The sequence below is a fragment of the Nerophis lumbriciformis genome, linkage group LG02 (assembly GCF_033978685.3).
Source record: "Nerophis lumbriciformis linkage group LG02, RoL_Nlum_v2.1, whole genome shotgun sequence".
In the NCBI taxonomy this organism is placed as follows: domain Eukaryota; kingdom Metazoa; phylum Chordata; class Actinopteri; order Syngnathiformes; family Syngnathidae; genus Nerophis; species Nerophis lumbriciformis.
Genome location: NC_084549.2, coordinates 37,048,590 through 37,072,279, shown reverse-complemented (window position 1 = coordinate 37,072,279; position 23,690 = coordinate 37,048,590). Strand labels below are relative to the sequence as shown.

At 40.4% G+C, this 23,690-nt stretch overlaps 1 protein-coding gene across 1 annotated transcript in view; it reads right to left on the bottom strand.

Moving 5' to 3' along the window:
- The window catches only part of ret (ret proto-oncogene receptor tyrosine kinase), a 68,801-nt gene that overhangs the window by 984 nt on the left and 44,127 nt on the right, over positions 1 to 23,690 (bottom strand). The window contains exons 2-19 of the mRNA XM_061961995.1: positions 20,769 to 21,014; positions 20,227 to 20,520; positions 15,689 to 15,927; positions 15,420 to 15,615; positions 15,142 to 15,341; positions 13,012 to 13,294; positions 12,723 to 12,854; positions 12,449 to 12,559; positions 12,249 to 12,362; positions 8,730 to 8,974; positions 8,508 to 8,655; positions 6,520 to 6,627; positions 6,228 to 6,442; positions 6,018 to 6,140; positions 5,864 to 5,934; positions 5,651 to 5,788; positions 5,312 to 5,411; positions 2,229 to 2,376 (exon numbers count right to left, since the gene is read on the bottom strand). Coding sequence (XP_061817979.1) covers positions 2,229 to 2,376; positions 5,312 to 5,411; positions 5,651 to 5,788; positions 5,864 to 5,934; positions 6,018 to 6,140; positions 6,228 to 6,442; positions 6,520 to 6,627; positions 8,508 to 8,655; positions 8,730 to 8,974; positions 12,249 to 12,362; positions 12,449 to 12,559; positions 12,723 to 12,854; positions 13,012 to 13,294; positions 15,142 to 15,341; positions 15,420 to 15,615; positions 15,689 to 15,927; positions 20,227 to 20,520; positions 20,769 to 21,014 — 3,111 coding nt within the window. The remainder of the gene's footprint in view (positions 1 to 2,228; positions 2,377 to 5,311; positions 5,412 to 5,650; positions 5,789 to 5,863; positions 5,935 to 6,017; positions 6,141 to 6,227; positions 6,443 to 6,519; positions 6,628 to 8,507; positions 8,656 to 8,729; positions 8,975 to 12,248; positions 12,363 to 12,448; positions 12,560 to 12,722; positions 12,855 to 13,011; positions 13,295 to 15,141; positions 15,342 to 15,419; positions 15,616 to 15,688; positions 15,928 to 20,226; positions 20,521 to 20,768; positions 21,015 to 23,690) is intronic.

Below are 23,690 nucleotides of genomic sequence, written 5' to 3'. Positions count from 1 at the left end.
GCTTTTCAATCAAACTCTGTAGTGGCAGGAGAACCAACAAGTGATGGCAAACTCGATTCCTTTTACTGACTCAAGTTCTTATAAGTCCATCGCTGAAGTGAATCAGGTACTTGAGTCACTCGTCACAAAGCACATTTGCAGAAACTCACACATTTGCAACTAGTTTCCCTGAGAGTTTTTGGCAAGTACTTGTGACTCAGTGAAACTCTAGTCTTTGTCGTATACCCATCAGTCAGTCAAATCCAAGTCTTTTTCAATGTGTCAGTTAGTGAAACTCAATAATTCGTCGAGTACACCCAAGTCAGTAAAATTTGAGTCTTTGTCAACTTGGGAGTTAGTGAAACTTGAGTATCTGTTGAGCACCCGTGTGTCAGTGAAACTCATGTGTCAGTGAAACTGGTGCCTACTCAGTGGCCAAGTGGTTAGAGTGTCCGCCCTGAGATCGGTAGGTTGTGAGTTCAAACCCCGGCCGAGTCATACCAAAGACTATAAAAATGGGACCCATTACCTCCCTGCTTGGCACTCAGCATCAAGGGTTGGAATTGGGGGTTAAATCACCAAAAATTATTCCCGGGCACGGCCACTGCTGCTGCCCACTGCTCCCCTCACCTCCCAGGGGGTGAACAAGGGTGATGGGTCAAATGCAGAGAATAATGTCACGACACCTAGTGTGTGTGTGACAATCATTGGTACTTTAACTTTAACTTTAACTTGCGAGTCAGTGAAACTGTAATATTCATTGAGCCACTTTCAACACTTGACTCAGTGAAACCCGAGTTTTGTTCGAGCACCCATGAGTCAATATAACTCAAGTCGTTGTTAATTCTGGAGTCAGTAAAAATGTAATATTCGTTGAATACCCATGTGTCAAGAAAACTCAGGCCAATGTCAACACATGATCCAGTGAAACCTGAATCTTTGTTGACCAGTGAGTCAGTGAAACTCAAGTACTTTGTCAACCACCAGTGAGTCAGTGCAACCTGAGTCTTTGTCCCCTCTTGAGTCAGTGAAACTCAAGTCTTTGTCAACCACCCGTAAGTTAGTGAGACTTAAGTCTTTGTCAACACGTGACTCAGTGAAACTTGAGTCTTGTTCGAGCAGCCATAAGTCAGTGAAACTTGAGTTTTTGTCAACTGGTGCGTCAGTGAAACGCAAGTTTTTGTCAACTTGTTAGTCAGTAAAACTCAAATCTTTGTCACATCGTGAGTCAGTGACGCTTGAGTCTTCGTCAATTTGTTACTGAATAAAACTTGAGTGTTCATCGAGCACCCGCAAGTCAGCAAAACTCAAGTCTTTGTCGGCTCATGAGTCAGTGAAACTCGAGTATTCGCCGGGCATCCGTGAGTCAGTGAATCTCGAGTCTTTGTGGAGCGCTCGAGAGTCAGTGAAACTCAGTGGATTTCATTGAATCACAGAGTGATTTAACCATTCGTTTTTTTGCTACATTTAAATACAGTAGTGACACAACTGGTTTCCTTTTGGAATTTAGCTGGCAGTAACAGGGGTCAGTGAGCATGTGAGCGAATGAAGGGAGACGAGTACTTGTGACTCCCGATTAAGTTAAAAAAAAAACTCGAACAAGTTATGGTTCTGTCACCATTATTTATGATTTGTAATCTATTTGTGAAATATCAAGGCATTAAATATTGCAGCCTCAGCAACCAGTACATCTTCTTTTAAACACCACCACCAAAGAGTTGCACTTAAAAGCCTTACTGTTTCTCCATTCACTACTACAGTATAGTATGATTATAGATGAATAGCTTCACATGAAAAAGTCAGGAAAATTTAAGACAATCTGGAATTCAAACAACAAGTGGTGATTAAGGACCTGTTTCAAATGTTACTGGTTTACTTTAGTGTCAACAAATGAGGACATTAAGACTTAAATATTATAAAAAGGTACAAATATAATGCGGATGAAGAGTGCGGTGCGTTGCATATATTAGAAAGAATATTTGGTATTTACAAGTGTGTAATTCTTTGGGTGAGTTTTCCTGTACATTAGAAGCAGGTCCAAATAAAACAGAATGCAAGACAACACATAGTACTGTTTGTCACTGAGCCTCTCATTTACGATGAAATGGTCAGGAATATGTAGAAAAAGGCATGCCCAGATCACAGTCACACACACTTGACTATGGAAAGCCAATCAGAACTTGCCAAAAAAAAAAAGACAGCTCGTGTGTCTTGGTTCTAAAATCTAGTAAATGCATGGGAGATTCTACCATAGAGCTTGTTTTCAATCCATGTGGAGGGGAGGGTTCGAGGGATAGGGGCGTTATTACAGTCCACAAGTGGTGTGTCCTCTTCAGAGAGCGCGTCATCGTACAGCAGGGCGTCCGCAGGAGTGGACGCTGCCAGGTCCAGGTAATCCTGACAAAAGCAGATGAAGGTGTGATTAGTCTGATTATGGGGGAGGGGCAGGGGTTAGAACTGTAATGATTTCACATAAACACACGTGCACAGCACAACAATTGGACTCTATAAACAAAATTGTTGGACTGTGACACACTTCTAACAAAAGGGCATCAGGTCTTTTTCCATTAAAAACAGGACAAGTACATGTGCAGCGCTTGCCATTGTTGTTTACCTGTACATGGTTCTTGCACATAATCAACCAAGTCAAAAACAAAACACTGTCATTTTTCACTGTCAAGCCTCAATGTATTTTTGGTCAGGAATGGCCCTAATAAAAAAAGGTAGTAGAATAATTTGATTCATCCCAGCCAAAAGTTTGTATTAAGTCCCGTGAGATGTTTACTTCCTACGAACAAAGTGGTGGTCCACCAAACCAACTTGGCTAGTGTGCAGCACACAGAGTGCAAACTATCTAAGTATGCAAGGGGCCAAGATCTCAAAGCCGATACGAGCAAAATCGTACGTTATCAAAAAAAGATTTGTCAAGTGATCTCAAGGATTACCGTATTTTTCGGAGTATAAGTCGCACCGGAGTATAAGTCGCACCTGCCGAAAATGCATAATAAAGAAGGAAAAAAAACATATATAAGTCGCACTGGAGTATAAGTCGCATTTTTTGGGGAAGTTTATTTGATAAAACCCAACACTAAGAATAGACATTTGAAAGGCAATTTAAAATAAATAAAGAATAGTGAACAACAGGCTGAATAAGTGTACGTTATATGAGGCATAAATAACCAACTGAGAACGTGCCTGGTATGTTAACGTAACATATTATGGTAAGAGTCATTCAAATAACTATAACATATAGAACATGCTATACGTTTACCAAACAATCTGTCATTCCTAATCACTAAATCCGATAAAATCTTATACGTCTAGTCTCTTACGAGAATGAGCTAAATAATATTATTTTATATTTTACGGTAATGTGTTAATAATTTCACACATAAGTCGCTCCTGAGTATAAGTCGCACCCCCGGCCAAACTATGAAAAAAACTGCGACTTATAGTCCGAAAAATACGGTATGCGTCGGGCGCATGTCATGTCAAACTATCTGGTGCTTCAGACGCCATTCTACACAGCAAAACAGTTGAAAACTTGAAAAAAAGCACGGAGGTCTACAACCTCTTTGTGACTGGGTCAAGAAAATTGGTAAGATTCTACCGGATAAATTGTGCATCGTTTTTGCTCGAGTAAAGTTGCATTTCATGATTTAACTTTGTGTGTTGTAAGGATGCGTCCTTGTAAACAAACCTGCAAGTAGCAGTTTTTCATTTCCCCATAATGTTAACCACCCATGAAGTTAATCAGAGTCAACACTGAAGACCTTGAGCTTTGTTGTTGCACGCGTCGTTAGGAGCACGCGCGGTTTTCCCCGTCTTTATTCAAATAAAACTATAGATATCAACATTGTGAATGTGCTGAAAGCTTCATTTATAATTGCTGCTTTTAGTAAAAGCTTAACTCGTCTAGATTTTGCTCTTTTTTTTAGACTCGCTGAGTTTGTGGTTTACGAAACACTCGACAGCAAAAATGCGCTTTAAGAACTCTGAAACAAGATAAAATACAAATAATATCAAGATAATAGTTTAATGGGAAATACTATACTTTAAAAGTATATCAAACAAACCTTTAATGAAGCGATTACTGCAAACATGTGCGTTTCTTGTCGTCGTTTTGGAAAATCTTGCACTGTGGCGACTTGTCCAGGGTGTACCCCGCCTTCTGCCCGAATGTAGCTGAGATAGGCTCCAGCACCCCCCGCGACCCCAAAAGGGACAAGCGGTAGAAAATGGATGGATGTTTCGCCCTTCTTGATTACCTCTCAAGGAACTATGAAGAAATGTTTATCCTTTTCGCCGCCCAGAACGCTATGACAACGGTCGCTCGCTGGCCCACCACTTCGAGCCTTGCATATTTATTGAGCCGGACGTGACGTCAGGTGAATACCACCAATTCGCGAAGAGAAGTTCCTTCATTCACTTTCGACCACTTCTTAAAATGTTCAGGGTCATTATGGGTGAGCTGGAGTTTACCACAGTTGATTTTGGCCAAGAGATTCTAGACCGGCTAAATTTATAAATAAAATTGACTTGACTGGACTTGAGAGGCGGGGTACACCCTGGACTGGTCGCTAGTCAATCACACATACCTTCACATCTATGTGAATCCAATTAATAATGTAAATTATGTTCAAGTTAATAATTTTTTTTTTAAACAACATTTGGTTAATGGGATAAACAAAATATTTCACATAAACGACATAATTCCTCCTTAGGAATTAGTGTCAGTGGTCAGAATATGAATTCAAATATTTACTTAAATATGATTATATACAGTATAGTATATACTGTATGTATATATATATAATACAGATTATAATAATATATCATTATTATTAGGAATTTCTTCTATGCTTTCTCCTACATATACATATAGTTTGATTATTTTTTACCTTCCTTCTTCCACCTCATATGTGTTCCAAAATGTTGGTGCTGTGTGAATGTAAAAAGGTGCGCTTTGATGACATTATGACGTCTATGTTGGGTGATGCGTTCCAAGCTAGGTTTTCTGCTATCCAGGTGGAACAAACCATTTAGCTTTTTATATAGAGGGTATAGGTAGTCTTAGACGTTCTTAATTTGATTCAAGCAACCTTATTATTGAACTTTCATGACCATATTTATTTGATTTTAACATTTACACAATTTTTTTGCATACAACTTGCATATTTAAATGAAATCTTCAAACTTTAGCAAAGCCTAGCCCAGTACAACATCTCCACTTTCCCCTCCACTTTGATCCCCCTGTTACCAAGTATTTTTATTAGTTGGCAATAAAGAGATTAACAATTGATCAACAATGTCCTGCAGTGCGTCACCATACCCGACTTTTCACCATCATCTTTTCCAGTTCTTTGCTGATGTCAGAGAAAGTCGGCCTCTTGTCTGATTCTTGTTTCCAGCATCGGACCATGAGGTTATACCTGCAGAGGAAAGGTTTTTGCAGTGGCTTATGTAAATATTATTTCTTATTTCCAGACATTTCCGTCAATTGTACTGTATTGCACATGGAGGATATCTGTGAATATTCTCATTCAATGCAACTGTACTCTAGACTAGACTAGTCAAAACCTTTTCCAAGACAACCTGAACAGTCCAGTTGCGATTGATTCAACACCCTGAGAAGAGGATATGTTGCAAAGTAACAAAGAAGTCAGCTCACATTTCCTCTGAGCAGTTCTCTGGTCTCTCCATCCTGTAGCCAGTCTTCAGGAGGTTGAAGAGGCGTTCAGGCGCAATGCCTGGGTATGGATTACCCCCCAGTGTCACAATCTCCCATAGGAGCACACCAAAGGACCAGCTACAAGAAAACACATATGTTATCTTTAATAATTATTCATAATATAATCAGGTCTTATAAAAATTATGTACTTACACGTCACTTTGTGTTGTGTAAATGTGATCAAACAGGGACTCTATCGCCATCCATTTAACAGGTATACGACCCTTGATAAAAGATATCAGAAGGTTTTGATGGTGAATTCAAAGATAATAAGGACGTTTTGAAAACAAGAGACTTTTCTTTTCACCTTGCTCCTCTTAACATACGAGTCCTCCTCATACACATCTCTGGAGAGGCCAAAGTCTGAGATTTTCATCTTTCTTCCTTCTGCTACAAGCACATTTCGTGCTGCAAGGTCCCTGTGTACAAGCTGTTTGAACACAAAAACTAATTTTCAATCATCCAACCTTGAAAGGAAACAAGCAGCACAGTTACATGTGTCGGAAAAGTTGCAAACCTTCATTTCAGCTAAATACTGCATGCCTCGGGATATCTGCCATGCAAAGGAGATCAGGTCACCCATAGTGAGCGCCCTGTCGTCTGGGTTCTCCAAGTAGCTGGAGTTTCGGTTGGCATCCCTTCCCATGAAGCTCGGGCCAACTTTCCGGCTCTCGCGAAGGAAGTTGCGAAGTGACCCAAACTTGGCATATTCCACGATCAGATATAATGGACCTATTCAGAGAAACTCAGTCTTCAGGCTCCTTAGCCAACACGCATGCTGTGACTGAGGAGCGAGGCTGGGGTCTTACCATCTTGGCTGCATGCTCCGTACATCTTTATGACGTGAGGATGGTTGACTTGCTTGAGTAAAGTGAATTCTGACAGCAGGTCTCGAAGCTCACTGTGGGACGCGTTATCTACGACAGCAAAGATTTAAATAAATCAGCTTAGAGCAAAAATATTCTTAAATGTCAATCAAAAGTGAGCAACTTTTTATGTAGTTAGTCATTTATAAGTCTAGTTTATTTATTAAGGCAGGATTACTGATTTAGCTAAAGCTAATGTACATCATGGCTATTCAACTGACGGCCCGTGGGACAAATTTGGCCTAAAAAATGGCATCAGCCGGGCATGCGGCTTCAGTTCGAAACTTTTGAGGGACTCGCGTTTTTGCAGGAGATTCCTATTCACTTCAAAGAACTTCTGTCATTTAAAAGATCTTCGACTAGCATTTTGGTAGTAGGGCCTTAAAACAGCAGAGCGCTCGTCTAGAGATTTTACCTTTGAACCAGGTACCTGGGAATCTAATTTTGTGTGTGCTCATGTTATTAAATGCCAATTGTTTAATAATACAATGTCATCTTTAAACTGAACATTTAACTATGAGCTGATAACGATAACTGTGCTGTTAATTTGTTATACCGTACCTTGTTTTCTTACACTTCGGAGTCTGATTTGAAAGCATTATACAGTAAACTATGCATGCAGTTGCAATTCCAAGACGTTAGATGGCGCCAGTGCATATAGGCAAGCGTATGGAGAGCTGAGCAACAGGCACCATGTTAGGTAACCAGGAGTATGCCCGGAAGCATGCAACTGCAGTCTTTCTGATGTTAGTTTCCCTGACGAAATAAACCAAAATGATGAATCTAAATATAGTTTTAAACATACTCCAACTCATAAACTTACAATAAAACATATTTTTATTTCGTCAAAGTATAATTTGGATGTGTTGAAATCGCCATATATAATCGCTGATGCTAATCAGTGGCATGTCCATGGCAAAGCCAATATTGTATCGAGCTAGTACTATTTGGAAAGGTTGAGCCTTACTTTATGTTCGAGCATTTTCTGTCGGACATACTTGCTTTGTTGGCGTAAAAAATTGCAACGTTACCTAGAGGCAGTTTGGCTGAGTTTACGCTGAATGCTGCCTGAGTGCTTGTTTGCCCGCCAAGTGTTTGAGACATTGCCTAGTGCACAACCGGACAATACATCACAGCAACAATATCGATACCCACTAGTACGGATGGAATTTGGTCAGTTCCTATAAAAGTAGAGAATTCGGTACCCATCTGTACACTTGTCATATAGAGTATCTTTGACAAGATGTTTTTGTGTGTGTCCTTAATAGTGATCCTGATAAATAGAGAATCTTTTGACTAGCGTTTTTGAAGTTGGTCTTTTAAAAACAGCAATGAGCCCCTGTTATACAGGGTGTGTCAGTACAATTCCAACACTGTTGACATTGATCGCATTGTTCGATGTGGACATCATCTACTGTGAGTTCTCGTCACAGGGACAGAGAAACCCCATTTAGTTGTCCCAGTCCGATTGCTGCAGTAGTGGCAGTACTGGTGAGAATTTTTTTTTTCGTGGAGGGAAAAATTCAGGAAAAAAAAAACGTACCGGGTCGACGCTGGGAAACAAGGACAAACAACTGCATTTGCTGGCAAAAATGTTGACAAGCATGCATGATGGTACAGGTGTGCATGAAGGCGTGGTCAAGAAGACTGTGAAAGCGTGTTACTCTATTGACGAAGAAAACTTATAGTTTGGATTTAGAAGATATATTTTTTGGCTTTTCCGACCATCCTCGTATAGAAGATCTCTGACTGGGTTTAACATATTTATTTCGTTTTAATGTTTGACTTTATTACCATTTGGTGAGAAAAACATGTTTAAGTCTGACAGCGCCTTAGGTTGACAGTATATATAATGTTTGGTACTTAATGCTTAGCTTGATGAAAACAAAACATTTTTGTCAAATAAATGTATAAACAAACACTCTGCTTACCTTTAAGCATTTTCACAGCCACTGTAGTGTAACCTGCTTTTCCTTTCAACCTGAATGCTGTTGCCTTGACAACCTTTCCAAACTCCCCTTCTCCCAAAGTCTTGCCAAGCACCAGGTTCTTACGAGGGAATTCCCACTTAGGGTCCTCCTGTTGAAAGGAAACAAAGATGAAAAATCGCAAACTTAACATCAGCAGGATGCAGGAAGTGAGGAGCAGCTTACAGGTATTTTAAAGGTGTCCGTTTCGATGGATTCCTGGGAGCCTCTGCGTAAGTTGTTAGCAGGGAAGCTGATGGGATAGGCCTGGGCGGGTCTGCGGAATGTCATCTCAGCCGAGGCTATCGGGGGTTTGGGCGAGTTCTTGTGGTAGCGGTGGATGAAATAGGAAGAGAGGAGGATGGAGACGACGAAGGAGAGGAGCAAAGCTGTGGCGATGATGGTCTTACACATGTCGTCACATATCACCTCTGGGGGAGACAGCAGAATGTGTTTTTTATCATGACATTTTTCTGACTCTATTCTCTGAAAAAAACATGTAAAACTGTGTCATTGCAGGAATCTGCAAAAAGAAGAACATATGGGATAAATTAACCATTTTCAACGGGATTGGCTGGCGACCAGTCTAGGGTCTCTCGCCCAAAGTTAGCTGGCACAGGCTCCAGCATACCTGCAACCCCACTGAGGATAAGTGGCATGAGAACCATTTTCTTCTGATCAGTTCCAAAATAGATTTTTTTTGCAAGTTCAATGCAAGATTGCTCTGATATCCTATGCTGCATGACAGTTGACATGTTATGATATGCTATGCTAATCCGCAGTAATAATAATAATAATAATAATAATAATAATTGGCTTTTTTGTCTCCGAGGAGAAATTTGTCTTAGACATCAAGACACATACATACATACATACATACATACATACAGTTCATCCAACAATACAGTGACGACAGAAAACAGTGCACAGGTATATGAGTTAGTTATGAGATAACACATTACACTCCCCCCGTATTGCACACCTCCCGTATTGCATTCGAATATTGCACTCCTAATTATTGCATCCGGTTGTTACAGTAGTTTTAAAGTCGGGACCCGGGGTGGACCGCTCGCCTGTGTATCGGTTGGGAACATCTCTGCGCTGCTGACTCGTCTCCGCTCGGGATGGTTTCCTGCTGACCCCACTACGGACTGGACTCTTACTATTATGTTGGATCCACTATGGACTGGACTCTCACAATATTATGTCAGACCCACTCGACATCCATTGCATTCGGTCTCCCCTAGAGAGGGGGGGGTTACCCACATATGCGGTCCTCTCCAAGGTTTCTCATAGTCATTCACATCGACGTCCCACTGGGGTGAGTTTTTCCTTGCCCTTATGTGGGCTCTGTACCGAGGATGTCGTTGTGGCTTGTGCAGCCCTTTGAGACACTTGTGATTTAGGGCTATATAAATAAACATTGATTGATTGATTGATAGTTTTCTGTTGTTAAGTGCTTTGATTGCCAGTGGGACAAAGGAAAATCTATACCTGTTGAGTTTGTATGTTGCTGTTCTGTACCATTTACTATTTGGCATCAACACAATTTCACTATGAAGTATGTGGTGTGGGTCACGGGTGATTTTAAGACCATCACGGTCTTGTCGAATATTTCTGGAAGGGAACAAAGGGGCTGCATGCCAATTATTTTACCAGCCCTCTTGATAAGATTTTGAAGTTGGGTTTTGAGTTTGACAGACAGATTGCCATAACGGATGACAGATTCAATGTTTGCCTTATAAAACAACATCATGATATTGCTTGCCACACCGTGGATCCTGAGCCTCCTAAGAAAGTGCAGGCGTTGGTCAATACGGGAGCAAACAGAGTCAACTTTGTTGGCCCAGGTTAACTGGGAATCAAAACAAATACTCAAGTACTTTTAGGAGGACACCTGCTCCACTCTCTCCCCATGGATAATGACTGGGCTGTGATCCCACACAGATTTGGGGTCAAAAGCCATCTCCTTTGTTTTTTTTTTACATGTAAAATCTGATTTTTCTCCTCACAGCTCCTTCTATCTCTTGTTTGTATGAGTCGATATAGCTAGTCCTTATTTCATGGCTGTACTTTCGTATTCACACTTCAATGTGTGTACCACAGAATGGGACCTGCATAACTGAGGGTGCACAATTGACAGTGTAGAACTGTCCCAAATCCATTACTTTTATCGTGCACAGTATTCATCCAATTATTTCCTAGTTCTTAATTTTATTAGTTGTGTAAAATGTGCATCTTTTGCAGTACATGCTGTAGTAGAATCTCTCCCCCCTCCCCCTACACGCACAAACACAAAATAGCTATTGAATAAATCTAAAGTTACTCAATAGTTACTCACAACTTGAGTACTTTTTTCTTCAAATACTTATGTACTCTTACTTATGGTAATTTTTCCAATTTACTTGAGTCAGGTTATTCTAAAGCAAGGGTGTCAAACTCATTTTAGCTTAGGGGCCGCATATAGGAAAATCTGTGCTGCGCGGGCCGGACTATTAAAATCATGGCATTAAAACAAAAAAATAAAGACAACTTTAGATTGTTTTTTTTGTCTTACTTTGGCCAAAAATAGAACAAACACATTCTGAAAATATTACGGTACAATAAAAATATAGAAAAAAATACCGGCAGCAGTAAAGTTTAGATCCATGAAGGAAAGAAGAAAGTGAATGAATGTGTATAACTGAACACATTTACATATGCATAAAACATAGTTTTCTCTTGTATCCACCCATTCATCCATCTTCTTCCCCTTATCCGAGGTAGGGTCACGGGGGCAGTAGCCGAAGCAGGGAAGCCCAGACTTCCCTCTCCCCAGCCACTTCGTCCAGCTCTTCCCGGGGGATCCCGAGGCGTTCCCAGGCCAGCCGGTAGACATAGTCTTCCCAACGTGTCCTGGGTCTTTCCCGTGGCCTCCTACTGGTCGGACATGCCCTAAACACCTCCCTAGAGAGGCGTTCAGGTGGCATCCTGACCAGATGCCCGAACCACCTCATCTGGCTCCTCTCGATGTGGAGGAGCAGCGGCTTTACTTTGAGCTCCCCCCGTTTTCTCGTGTATTATTTTTTTAATGAATTAAGTAACGTTTATGACAATTTTTTTCCAAAACACAATATAGAATGTGAGATACAACAGGATAATGCACACATTTATCATTTGTTTTCAAAACGGTTACAAAAAAGTGTACTGTAGGACCCCATTTTTATGACTTGATGGGGTCCCTAGACCCCATTTTGAAAATTCCTAGCGCCAACTCTGATGGAGTATTGGTGCCTGCAAAACAGCAGCAGGCAGCTGTGGCCTGCGGGCCGTTTCTAATACTAATCAAATATCATCCCGAGGGCCATAGGGCCTTGACTTTGACACCTCTGTTCTAAAGTACCAGTACTCTTACTCAGGGGCGCCGCTAGGGATTTTGGGCCCCATGAAAATAATCTTTACAGGGCCCCCAACACAGCGGCAACATTTTTTGATGCTATTTTACATACAATTATGGGCCCCCCTCCATCATGGGCCCCTAGAATCCATCTTCTTTACCCCCCCTTTTCGGCGCTCCTGCTCTTACTACTCTTAGTACAATTTATGGCTACTCCACCCACCTTTGCATTGCATTTTTCTGTAGTTCCCTGTGTGAATGCACACATTGACTCAAAATGCAAAGTATAAGTACACAAAGTGAGACCCAGTCCGTTTATTTTTTTTTACCTTCAATATCTTCCTTCTCGCAGAAGCATCTCTCAGTGTAGCAGTAGCAGGTCCCGTAGCCAGCCTGGATACCGTTCCTCAGGCCCAGTTCATGACCTCCAATGACAGTCTCCTCTTCACACAGAAGGAAGTTAACACTCTGAGTGCAGCAGTTTAAATGTGCCTCCTTTTAATTTTTAAAGGGTATCAACAGAACATACTTGTGCAGTCCTGCGGGCATATTGATGTATCTTTGCTTTCAATAGCGTCACAAAAGCTATCCGGACACGTGCGCAGGTCAGGTGAGCAGGTGGAGTAGTTTTCTGAAATTCCTGCAATTGCATATCAAATCAAATCAAATCAACCTTATTTATAAAGCACATTTAAAATTTACCACAGGTGATTTAATCTCATAAAACAATCAAAACTATTTTAGGTTCACAATTGCTTATTTGGTCTTTAAAATTATATTTGAAAAATCTAACAAAAAAAAACCTTTTTCGGTGCCTTGCCTCCACTGGCATCTCCCAGTGGTTGCCCCCAGGCCGCGGGTGGATTCGCATTCTCCTTGACGTCTGTTTTCTGCACAGGACAGCAACTGCTGGCTCTCCTGACTGCCCTGGTTTACTGCATAAACAGGTGCAAATAATCTAAATCAGAGGTGTCCAAAGTGTGGCCTGGGGCCATTTTGGCATATTCAAAAAATAAAATGAAGTTACTATATATTATTCGATATTACATTTTATATTTACTCTGTCACTTAAAGTGTTTGAAGGTGTTTCACCTTCAGTATCCAGAATGATTTGGATCTGAGTGCTGGCCTCCATCTGAGTGTGTTCCTCCTGAGCTACGACAACGTAGTGCAGATCCTGGCACTCTGGTTTTTGCAGCGCCTCCGAATCGTTCACGTAGAGAAGTCCCCACATTTCATCCGAGGCCTGTGAGATGCTTATGGCTGCATAGCAGGACAGCTCGCCAGCAGAGATGTTCTTATCAGGCACCTTGAGCTGGTATGTGATTTTGAAACCGTCAAACTGCTGGCAGTTTTCCACACAGACTCTGCCAACCTGAGACAGGGCAAAGAGGGACAATCGTCAAAGAAAAGGTCGACTTAATGAATATGTTTCAGATGGTGTTTATTGAGCCAGCAGGGGGTGGTCTAGTGAAGGACTCGGCTCCCACACAAACCTAATAGACATGACGCAGTACAGAGTATTCTAGCAGAGATGACAGCATCACTTACTTCAAACTGAACATCTGATAAGATTAATCATGTTGCAGGAACAAAACAACACAGCAAATTTATAGGGGAGTAGCATAATGACATCATCAAATGTACATAGTTGGCCATTACACATTTGCATAAAAGGGGATAAAAAAACAAGAGCAAAACACGTTTTGAAGAAGATTTCGAACAACAAATGAACGCTTATTTATTTTTTTAAACCGCTTCTGAGTAGGGTACCGACCGAACTCCTTTGGTATTACTGGGTTCTGATTGCCGTAAAATCAAGTGGTACCATATTTTGATACTTTTGTTGCACATGACATCACGTCCGGTTACACGGTTCAAGCACTTGGAGGACAAACAAGCGTATTCGTAGCAGACTGCCACTAGGTAATGCTGCACTTTTTCTATGCAAACAAAACAGGAATACCTGATAAAAAGTAAGCGCTTAAAAGTAAGGCTCCACTTTTCAAAATGCGCTAGGTCAACGCTAATTTATATTGGGTATGTCATATACATGTTATTGATTAGCATTAGCCATTTTACATGGCAAAATTTAACACCTACAAATTTGGTGACCAAAACTACAACTAAGATGAACGTTATAATTAACAGCTGGTGTAAAATAAGTACAATACTTACAATTTAAACACTTTGTAGGCAACACACCGGAGTCATCAAACATCCAGGAATTGCAACTGCATGCAAAGCCAACTATATAATAGGGTTGGGTAAAATAATCGATTTGATCAATTGCCGATCTATATATTTAAAATTTTGCAATAGCAATTTACAAGGCATAGTATCAAAGTTTAAGTAAATATTTGAATGTAGATCAAATTGAAGGGTGATTAATACATTTAGAATCAAATTGATTTGGGATATTGGCCATGATACCCAGTCCTACTATACTATATTAACAAAAAAAACAATAATGAAATACACAAATATGTCTGTCTGTAAATAAATAAATAAACTAGTAGTAGTGTGCAAAAACAACATCTAACAACTGAAAAGCAATGTTATCATTATCAGATCAGTGTTGAATGTTAAATTAAAAAAATGTTTTATCATGTAACAAATTAGTATTTATTACCACATTAACACATAGAAAATCACTGCATTTTGATACTGTTGCGTACCAGTATCGATTGCCAGATAGCGTATCTGTTCAAATGTGAAAGGTACCCATCCCAGCCAGGGAGAAATATGTGCTTTATTGTCGTAATCTCCATAAATCTCTTCACTAAACTTGCCGCTTGTCCAAAGTAGCTAAGTTAGCAATACCGCTCATTCCTCCTATGTTTTCTTGTGACAGTGTTTAAAGGTAAAATTATTGGTCTAACCATATTTGCATATGTGTAGAAAATAATCTCAAAGCTAGTCCAGTAATACATTCCTGAGCTGTGGTCAAGAAGAAATCACTGGACTCCTTTGCCAACAAACTATTCCAAGGATCAAAATTTAATGAAAACTGTGAAAAAAATGGATACCTGAAATAATCCATCAACATGACGCAGCCTCAGAGATTAGTTTGAGGTACAACAGTATATCAATCAATACATATCAACAATAACAAAACCATTGAAAATTACATTTTTGACATTCGGAAATTGGCTTTGTGAGCAACACAAAATTGCCGATGTTGTTTGATTTACTGATGACAGTCTCAACATTTCTGAGTACCTGAGCATAAAGTGAAGCTCTGCGTGTGAGCGTGAAGATATGCGTGATGTTGTCAAAGTGGACGTGGACGGGTAAGATGGTGACATTGAAACGCAGCAACACCGTTCCCTCTAGACCAGGGTAGGTGGTGTCATTGACCAGGTAGTCCAGCTGCACACTGCGATTCTCTGTCACAAACAAGTTCCTCTTGAGGACCAGCTCTAAAGGAAAGATAGGAAAAAAGTTTATTCACAAACAAACTGCTCATAAACTATAAATAAGGTGTTGGGATCACTTACGATAATTATGAACGGTCTCTCTGACGCCATTATGTGCGGCTTTCTTTTCACTGAAGCTGCTTTTTACATCAAATGTTTCCCTTGTCCATTGATCGGTGCTGAGCAAGGTCTCAACATACCTATTGTGACTCTGGTCTATGGAATAGATGGAGGTCAAATCCCTGTCAAAAACGTACAATGTACCATAGGTACCACCCTGGAAAGCAACACAAGACATCAGTGTTTCTATCAGCGACATTCCAAGATCAGGATTTTATTTATCTTCTCACTTTAGTCCGATTGAAACTGATGATAATATCAGCTGCCTCTGTTCCGTTCACATAGGGTGCGTTATCATCCTCATCATTAACAAAAACATCCAGTGGAGTGTCCAGTGTTGTAATGGCCGCCTCTGTCCGAACTGTGCAAACCAACAGAAGCCTATAACGTTCACTCTCCTCTCGGTCCAAAGGAGCAGTCACTATTAGTTCTGAGGTGTTCTGGTTCACAGCAAAGGGGGCAGGCGTCTCTGTTAGAAGAGAAAATATACATCACCACTTGGAGTACACTGTCTATAATGGGAATATATTAGGAGACTACATTGGTCCCTCAAGCCGATCTATAGTTAAGTATCCCATAAGGCTATGATGGACAGTAGTGTTGTACACAGCTTGGCATTATAGCTATTATTTTCATTGTGAGACAGTGTGAATGGTTCCAGAAAAAAAACATAACACTTGTTGGCACCGCAAGGGTAGCGCGAGGCACAATGCAGCCCACCAATTGGTTGACACAGAATTGGAATGTGTCATATCTAAATGGAGGGTTGTACCCTTCATGGTGTCAGAAGTAGGATGTCAATTTTAAGTCCTTCTGTCTTTACTAGGAGAGAGGGCGGGAGGTGGTGTGGCGCAGTGTGTAGTCTGTGTGACTGTGGGTATTTTCTGAATAACCCTTTACAATAAGGTTTAAGTTCAGTTTGAAAAGGGTCATTCCTTAGTTGTAGAGCTGAAATAAATCATTCACATCCATATTGCGATTCTAATTTTGAAGAATCAAACAAGAAAAAAAAATCAAAAAACTTTTTTTTTCAAGAATACCTTTTTAAAAAAATACGTTTTTTAGGCCATCTTCGCGCTTACTCGCTACACATATACGTCAGTAGCCAAAAGGAGCTTTTGTAACCTGTAACCTGATTTTAGGTCACAGCCAGCAGATAGGGGAGATCTGTATTCTAATCTCTGTTTGGACATCTCTGTGTGAAGTTTGCATGTTCTCCCCGTGCGTTGGTGGTTTTCTCCGGGTACTCAGGCTTTCTCCCACATTCCAAATATATCCATGTTTGGTTAATTTAAGTTTTAAATTGTCCATAAATATGAATATAAGTGTGAATGGTTGTTTGTCTATATGTGCCCTGCGATTGTCTGGCAACCAATCTAGGGTGTACCCCATCTCTCGCCCGAAGTCAGCTGGGATAGGCTTAAGCTAATTTGGGACCTTAACAATTAACCACTTAACAAATTAGAGAATTATTATGTAAATTATGTATTATTAGTTGTCTTATCCTCATTTCACTGATTTGAAGTTATTACACCTCTGATTGAAAATATATGTTCAACTAACCACTCAACAAATAGGTATATTGGGTATTTTACTGTTTTTAACAATCAAGCACTCATATGCACAAAAAACAAAACAAAAAAACCAGTGTCAAGATAGTCTCCATGTAAATATGTAGCATTTAACTTAAATGTGCAAGTAAAACAAAGAGCACATGGAATACGTTGTGATAAAACACATCCTAAAAACAACAACAAGGCTCATCTAATCTCAATTAGAGTTTAAAATGAGATATCAAATGTAGCATATACATTTGTATTTTGCTATTATATAATTGCAATAGCCAAGGTGTTGATTAGTCACTGCCAGTGTTACAACAGTTCTCTAATAAGAACAGTCAAGCAGTGTCTACATCACTCACTCACCATCAAAGGCATCATTGAACTGTTGGGAGTGAGTGTTTGCTGTGGGGTCAAACTTAGATGAAGCAGCTACTGCTGATTCTGGTGTAGCAGAGCATAAAGGTTTATTGTTCCGTTATATATGCTGTAAACATTAAATGCTATGGAAGAACTGATGCAGAACTTACCTATTCTATAGGACAAAATCTAAATGTGCTTTTTAGCAAAATAGCTATAGGTAAAAATCTTCACTTTCCCTGACAAAAATATTTTTAAACCATTTAAAAGTCAGTATAAATTGTCCAAAATTCAACATTGTGTTTTACTTTGTTGTTGTCAGCTATTATGGTGTATTTTTATTTTATAATTCTATAATTTGTCCAGAATCTTAATTGTCCTCATGGGCCAAACCAAATAGAAACCGGTACCACAAAATACCGGTACTTGGTAATAGTGATGAGAATCAAACAACGGTTATTGTTGAGGACCGGCTCACAGGGTTTCGATCCCTGGGAATCATTTGACAGTTTTGTTAACGATTTCCTTATCGATTCCTGTAGGCAAGCATGACGTCACCATGCTCGGCGCTGATCAGCATCACACACGTTAGGATTATTCACGAGAAAGGAATACAACAGGGAACATGGCAATACTTGCATAGTGGATATTGCATCAAATTGAGAAAATACTAGCAGAAACATCAGCACGTTTTCTATCCCCTCTGAGACAAAAGTGAATCACCACCAGCAGCGGCAGCAAAGTCAGCGAGTCGTCTGCTATTAATACAGCCTATCCCAGCTGCACTCTCAGGGGAGGCTGCGTACACCCTGGACAAGTCGTCACCTCATCGCAGGGCCAACACAGATAGACCACCATTCACACACACTCACATTGGTTATTTTCAAAACAAAGTATTTTTTTTCTGCCACCCCATCAAGGCTGTGGGTCTCTTACTGTTGTGTTTGAATACTCTTGTTTTCCCTAAACTAAACAAAGTTGATGTTAATCAACTTGTTTGCTATCCAAATGAGAATCGAGAAGAGAATCGATAAAGATTCGAATTGTTGAGCAGAATTGAAAGTGGAATCGGAATCGGAAGAATCTTATCAATTCCCATTCCTCCTCGGTGGTCTCAGGCAAACCATCTGGTCCTTAATGTGGACAAGACCAAGTAGCTGGTCATCAACTTCAGGAAGAGAGTGACCCCGTTGAAGCCCATCAAGATCCAGGGCCGGGAGGTGGCAGTAGTGGAGCAGTACAAGTACCTGGGAGTCCACTATAACAGCAGACTGGACTGGAAGGACAACTGCAAAGCTGTTTACAAGAAGGGCATGAGCAGACTCTTTTTCCTGAGGAAGCTTAGGTCCTTTAATGTGTGCAGCAAGCTGTTGGAGATATTTGATCAGTCTGTTGTGGCCAGTGCACTGTACTTTGCAGTGGTTTGTTGGGGGAGCAGCACCAGCAAAATGGACTCAAACCGGATTGATTAACTGATCCGGAAAGCCGGCCAAACTATTGGCACTCAGTTGGAGGCGTTTGTGTCAGTGAGGGACAGGAGGACACTGGACAAACTGCTGGCCATCATGGACAATCCTGCCCACCCACTCCACCTGACAATTAAGGGACAGCTGAGTTCATACTCCAACGGGCTCTTTCAACTTCCTTCCCGCACTGTGCGATTCAAGAACTCCTTCATTCCACAATCCATCCAGCTGTATAATCACTTGCCATACAGCAATAGATGACATCTGCCTATTACCTGACACCTGACATGTTAGCTACTTCTCTTTGTTTATAATGTTTATAATGTCTATTTTCTATTTCCTGCTGGATCTACTCTCTATTTTATGCTGCTGCTGTCACATATACTGTATATACTGTAATATTGTACATGGTCATTGGTATTGGTATATATTGTATATATGTTATAGACATAATATAATATATCTGTTAATTATTCTGTACACATATTATGTATATATTCATATATATGTTAGATTTTGTATCGCTATATTAGTCTATTTATACCTGCATTGTCCTTTCCATCCTTACACTTTCCATCATTGTAACTGAGCTACTGTGTTGAACAATTTCCCTTGTGGATCATTAAAGTATGTCTAAGTCTATACATCCATAATCCTCAAATAAATGGTGTCAGGATCAGGAGGATTCGGCTGTGAATTTTGAGTTAATGTTGCACTACTGACAATTAATAACTGATTTACTGGAAACACAAACAGTATTCACACTTTTCGAACTCTTACTGTTGCTTTTACACTTTCCTAAAAACAATTACTGTAAACCAGGTGTGTACGAAGTGCTCCCTGGGTGTCATTTTCAGCCTACAGTATAGCTTGCTTATATCTGCCTATGGCTTATTATATAAACCAAATTGGTTATTAATGAGCTATATTATCATGCAGTATTTATAATAAACTATAATGACCTACATTGGTTTGGTTTTAACATGCACAAAATGTATCAAAGTCAATTTGAGGTATGTACCAAACAGTAATTATGGTGTACTGTTATACCCCTAATTTCACATGATTTATGTAGTTCCAGCAGCCATTAGCAAAGGAAACACAATCAGGTTTTTTTGTTGTCAAACTGAGTTGAACTACTTGATGACAATGTGGCAGGGTAACTTTATACACCTTTACGAGGGACACCCTAGTGTGTGAATGTGAGTGTGAATGTTGTCTGTCTATCTGTGTTGGCCCTGAGATGAGGTGGCGACTTGTCCAAGTGCAGCAGGGATAGGCTCCAGTCACCCCCAAGCTGTAGAAAATGGATGGATGGACAAAAGCCGAGGCAAATTCCCAAAGGCAGAACCCCTCTACTGACAGGCCATTAAAGTCACAAACCTGACTCCACGCTGTAGGAGATGGTGTAGTTGGGGCAGACGTTGAGTCTCGTGAGACGCTGGAGCTGCATGATGGCCCCTGGGAACCTGTTCTCCATGATGTGTGGTTTGGACGTGTCTCGATGAGGGAAGCAGAGCTCTTTCATATCTGTCTGTGCACACTGGGGCAACGTGGCATTGACAAAGTCCAGGACGATCCGAGGGTTGTTTCTGGTGATGCACAGCGACTTCTTGGTGAACTTAGGTAGTACCATAACATGGAGGGACAATTTCTTCACAGACCATGAAGGTTTATCTGATAAGAAAGAAACAGAGGCATTTTAATCTAAAACAGGGCTCTTCTTCTTTATCAGTTTGGGAAGTGTTTAGCCAATCTAATTGAATCTTAATGTAGAAACAGGGCCGGCTCCTAGCAGAAACACTATGCCATTGTTTAGGGCCTAAAGGAGTCCATACACAACATGTGTTTAGCTTATCTGTGAAAAAGACATCCAACAGCACCACTTAAACATCACGGTCCAATTAACCAAGTATGTGACTCACATAGCAAGGCAAAGTCGCTTTCCTCAAAGGTTTTGTTCAAGGACAGTACTCCAGTGCTGACGTCCATGTTAAACCAAGTGCTGTGGGCTGGTCGTTTAACTAAACTCGACCAGCACAGATAAAAGTGTGGCCGCTCCGACTCAGTGTCCAGCATAGCGTGGACCTGGAGCACCCGGCTCCCGGCTGGTTGGCCAACGTAAATCGTCTCCTTGTACTCATTCTGAGGGAAGTACAGTCCTTCAGCTCCTGCTTGAAACAAAAAAAGAAGACATTTCAGTCTTATAATCCTTAAAGCAGTGCTTTTCAACCTTTTTTGAGCCAAGGCATATTTTTTGCGTTGAAAAAACCCAGCAGAAATCATTAAAAAACGAAACTCAGTTGACAGTAAAAAGTCATTGTCGCAATTGTTGGATATGACTTTAAACCATAACCAACCATGCATCAATATAGCTCTTGTCTCAAAGTTGGTGTACTGTCACCACCTGTCACATCACGCCGTGACTTATTTTGAGTTTTTTGTTGTTTTCTTGTGTGTAGTATTTTAGTTCTTGTCGTGCACTCCTATTTTGGTGGCTTTTTTTCTTTTTTTTGGTATTTTCCTGTAGCAGTCTCATGTCTTCCTTTGAGCGATATTTCCCGCATCTACTTTGTTTTAGCAAACAAGAATATTTCAGTTGTTTTTATCCTTCTTTGTGGGGACCTTGTTGATTGTCATATCATGTTCGGATGTACATTGTGGACGCCGCCGTCTTTGCTCCACACGCTGCAAGTCTTTGCTGTCATCCAGCATTCTGTTTTTGTTTACTTTGTAGTTTTAGTTTCGTTCTGCATAGCCATCCCTAAGCTTCAATGCCTTTTCTTAGGGGCACTCATCTTTTGTTTATTTTTGGTTTAAGCATTAGATACCTTTTTACCTGCACACTGCCTCCCGCTGTTTACGACCAGTGTTGGGACTAACGCGTTATAACGCGTTAGTGTAACGACGTTATTTTCGGCGGTAACTAGTAGTCTAACACGTTATTTTTTATATTCAGTAACTCAGTTACCGTAACTACATGATGCGTTACTGCGTTATTTTACGTTACTTTTTATATAGTATTGACTAGAAACTAAGAAGATCTGAGTATGTTTTATTGGAGATCTGCAGTGTCGTCCTTCTGAATCTTCCTGTCTCACAGGAGGCGCGCTGTGTGTGTGTGTGTGTGGCGTGTCTGTGTTACGGTGCGGATGTTCTCCCGAAATGTGTTTGTCATTCTTGTTTGGTGTGGGTTCTCTTTTGGTGCATATTTGTAACAGTGTCAAAGTCGTTTATACGGCCACCCTCATCATCATAGCGGAGCCAATGTCGAGTTTCTTAACATGGAGATATTCTCACTACTTTTCTTTTGTCGAGCACAAAGAAAATAACATTTTAGTTAAATGTAAGTTGCGTCTTGGGTCAAAGAGCCTATCTACTGCCCAAAACAGAAATTCAAATCTGCTGAAACAGCTACAAAAGCAACATGCTTCGGCGAAGCTAGTAAAGAGAGACACACTTCACCTCCAACACCATCTAAGCAACAGCGGCTGGATTTTAATGGAGGGACTGCTAGCCAGGACAACAAGCTAAAGAAAACACTCCAAACTCTGCCTCTGCTCATCATTCAGCACAGAAGGTACACACACTCTGTCAATTCTCTTATATACTCTTTCATTCTAGACTTCTAGAGTCTTTGATTATCACATCACTCTAAATGTATAGACTATAAAGTTCACAAACATAAAGAGGGATCCTAGTGGGCCAGGCCAATCTTTTATTTTCTCTAAACTAAAACTGGGGAAATGCGTAGAGTGTTCTGGGCTTCAGTACAGTGTTGATCTCCTGAAGACATGATTTTATTTCACAATTCCTTGAGAGAAAAAATGCCTAGTTAGGCGTGTGTATAGCAGTATGTGTGCTGTATATAGTAACATGACATATAATCATGTCATGTGTGCCGTCCTTGGGTGAAGCCAGGTTTACAGCTATGTTGTGACATGTTGTGACATGTTGTTACTATGTGGTTTGTTACTTATGTATGTTATGTTGCAGCTATTTAAAATAGTTTTGTCAATTTGTTCTGGTCCGAAATAAATTGGCCTTTTGAAACATATCTTTGTCTTTGTGTGTTGTATGTAGACCACATAGCTTAGCAGAGTTCAGTGATGCAAATGCATGTCAAGTTGATCAACAGATTGTATTATTCTCCAGTGCAATAACAATACTGAAATGAAAGCTAAAAGGGCATTAATGGGAGCCTTGAAACAAATAATAAAAAAAGAAGTAACTAAATAGTTACTTTTCACAGTAACACATTACTTTTTGGTGTAAGTAATGATAAATTATAATGATAAATGGGTTATACTTGTATAGCGCTTTTCTACCTTCAAGGTACTCAAAGCGCTTTGACAGTATTTCCACATTCACACACACATTCACACACTGATGGCGGGAGCTGCCATGCAAGGCGCTAACCAGCAGCCATCAGGAGCAAGGGGTGAAGTGTCTTGCCCAAGGACACAACGGACGTGACTAGGATGGTAGAAGGTGGGGATTAAACCCCAGTAACCAGCAACCCTCCGATTGCTGGCACGGCCACTCTACCAACTTCGCCACGCCGTCTGAGTTAGTAACTGAGTTACTTTTGAAATATAGTAACTAGTAACTGTAACTAGTTACTGGTTTTCAGTAACTAACCCAAAACTGTTTACGACATCCACAAAGCAATTAGCTACTGGCTGCCACCTACTGATATGGAAGAGTATTACACGGTTACTCTGCCGAGCTCTAGACAGCACCTACACTCAACAACAACACATTATTTGCAGACTATAATTACTGGTTTGCAAAAAATATTTTTAACCCAAATAGGTGAAATGACATAATCTCCCACGGCACACCAG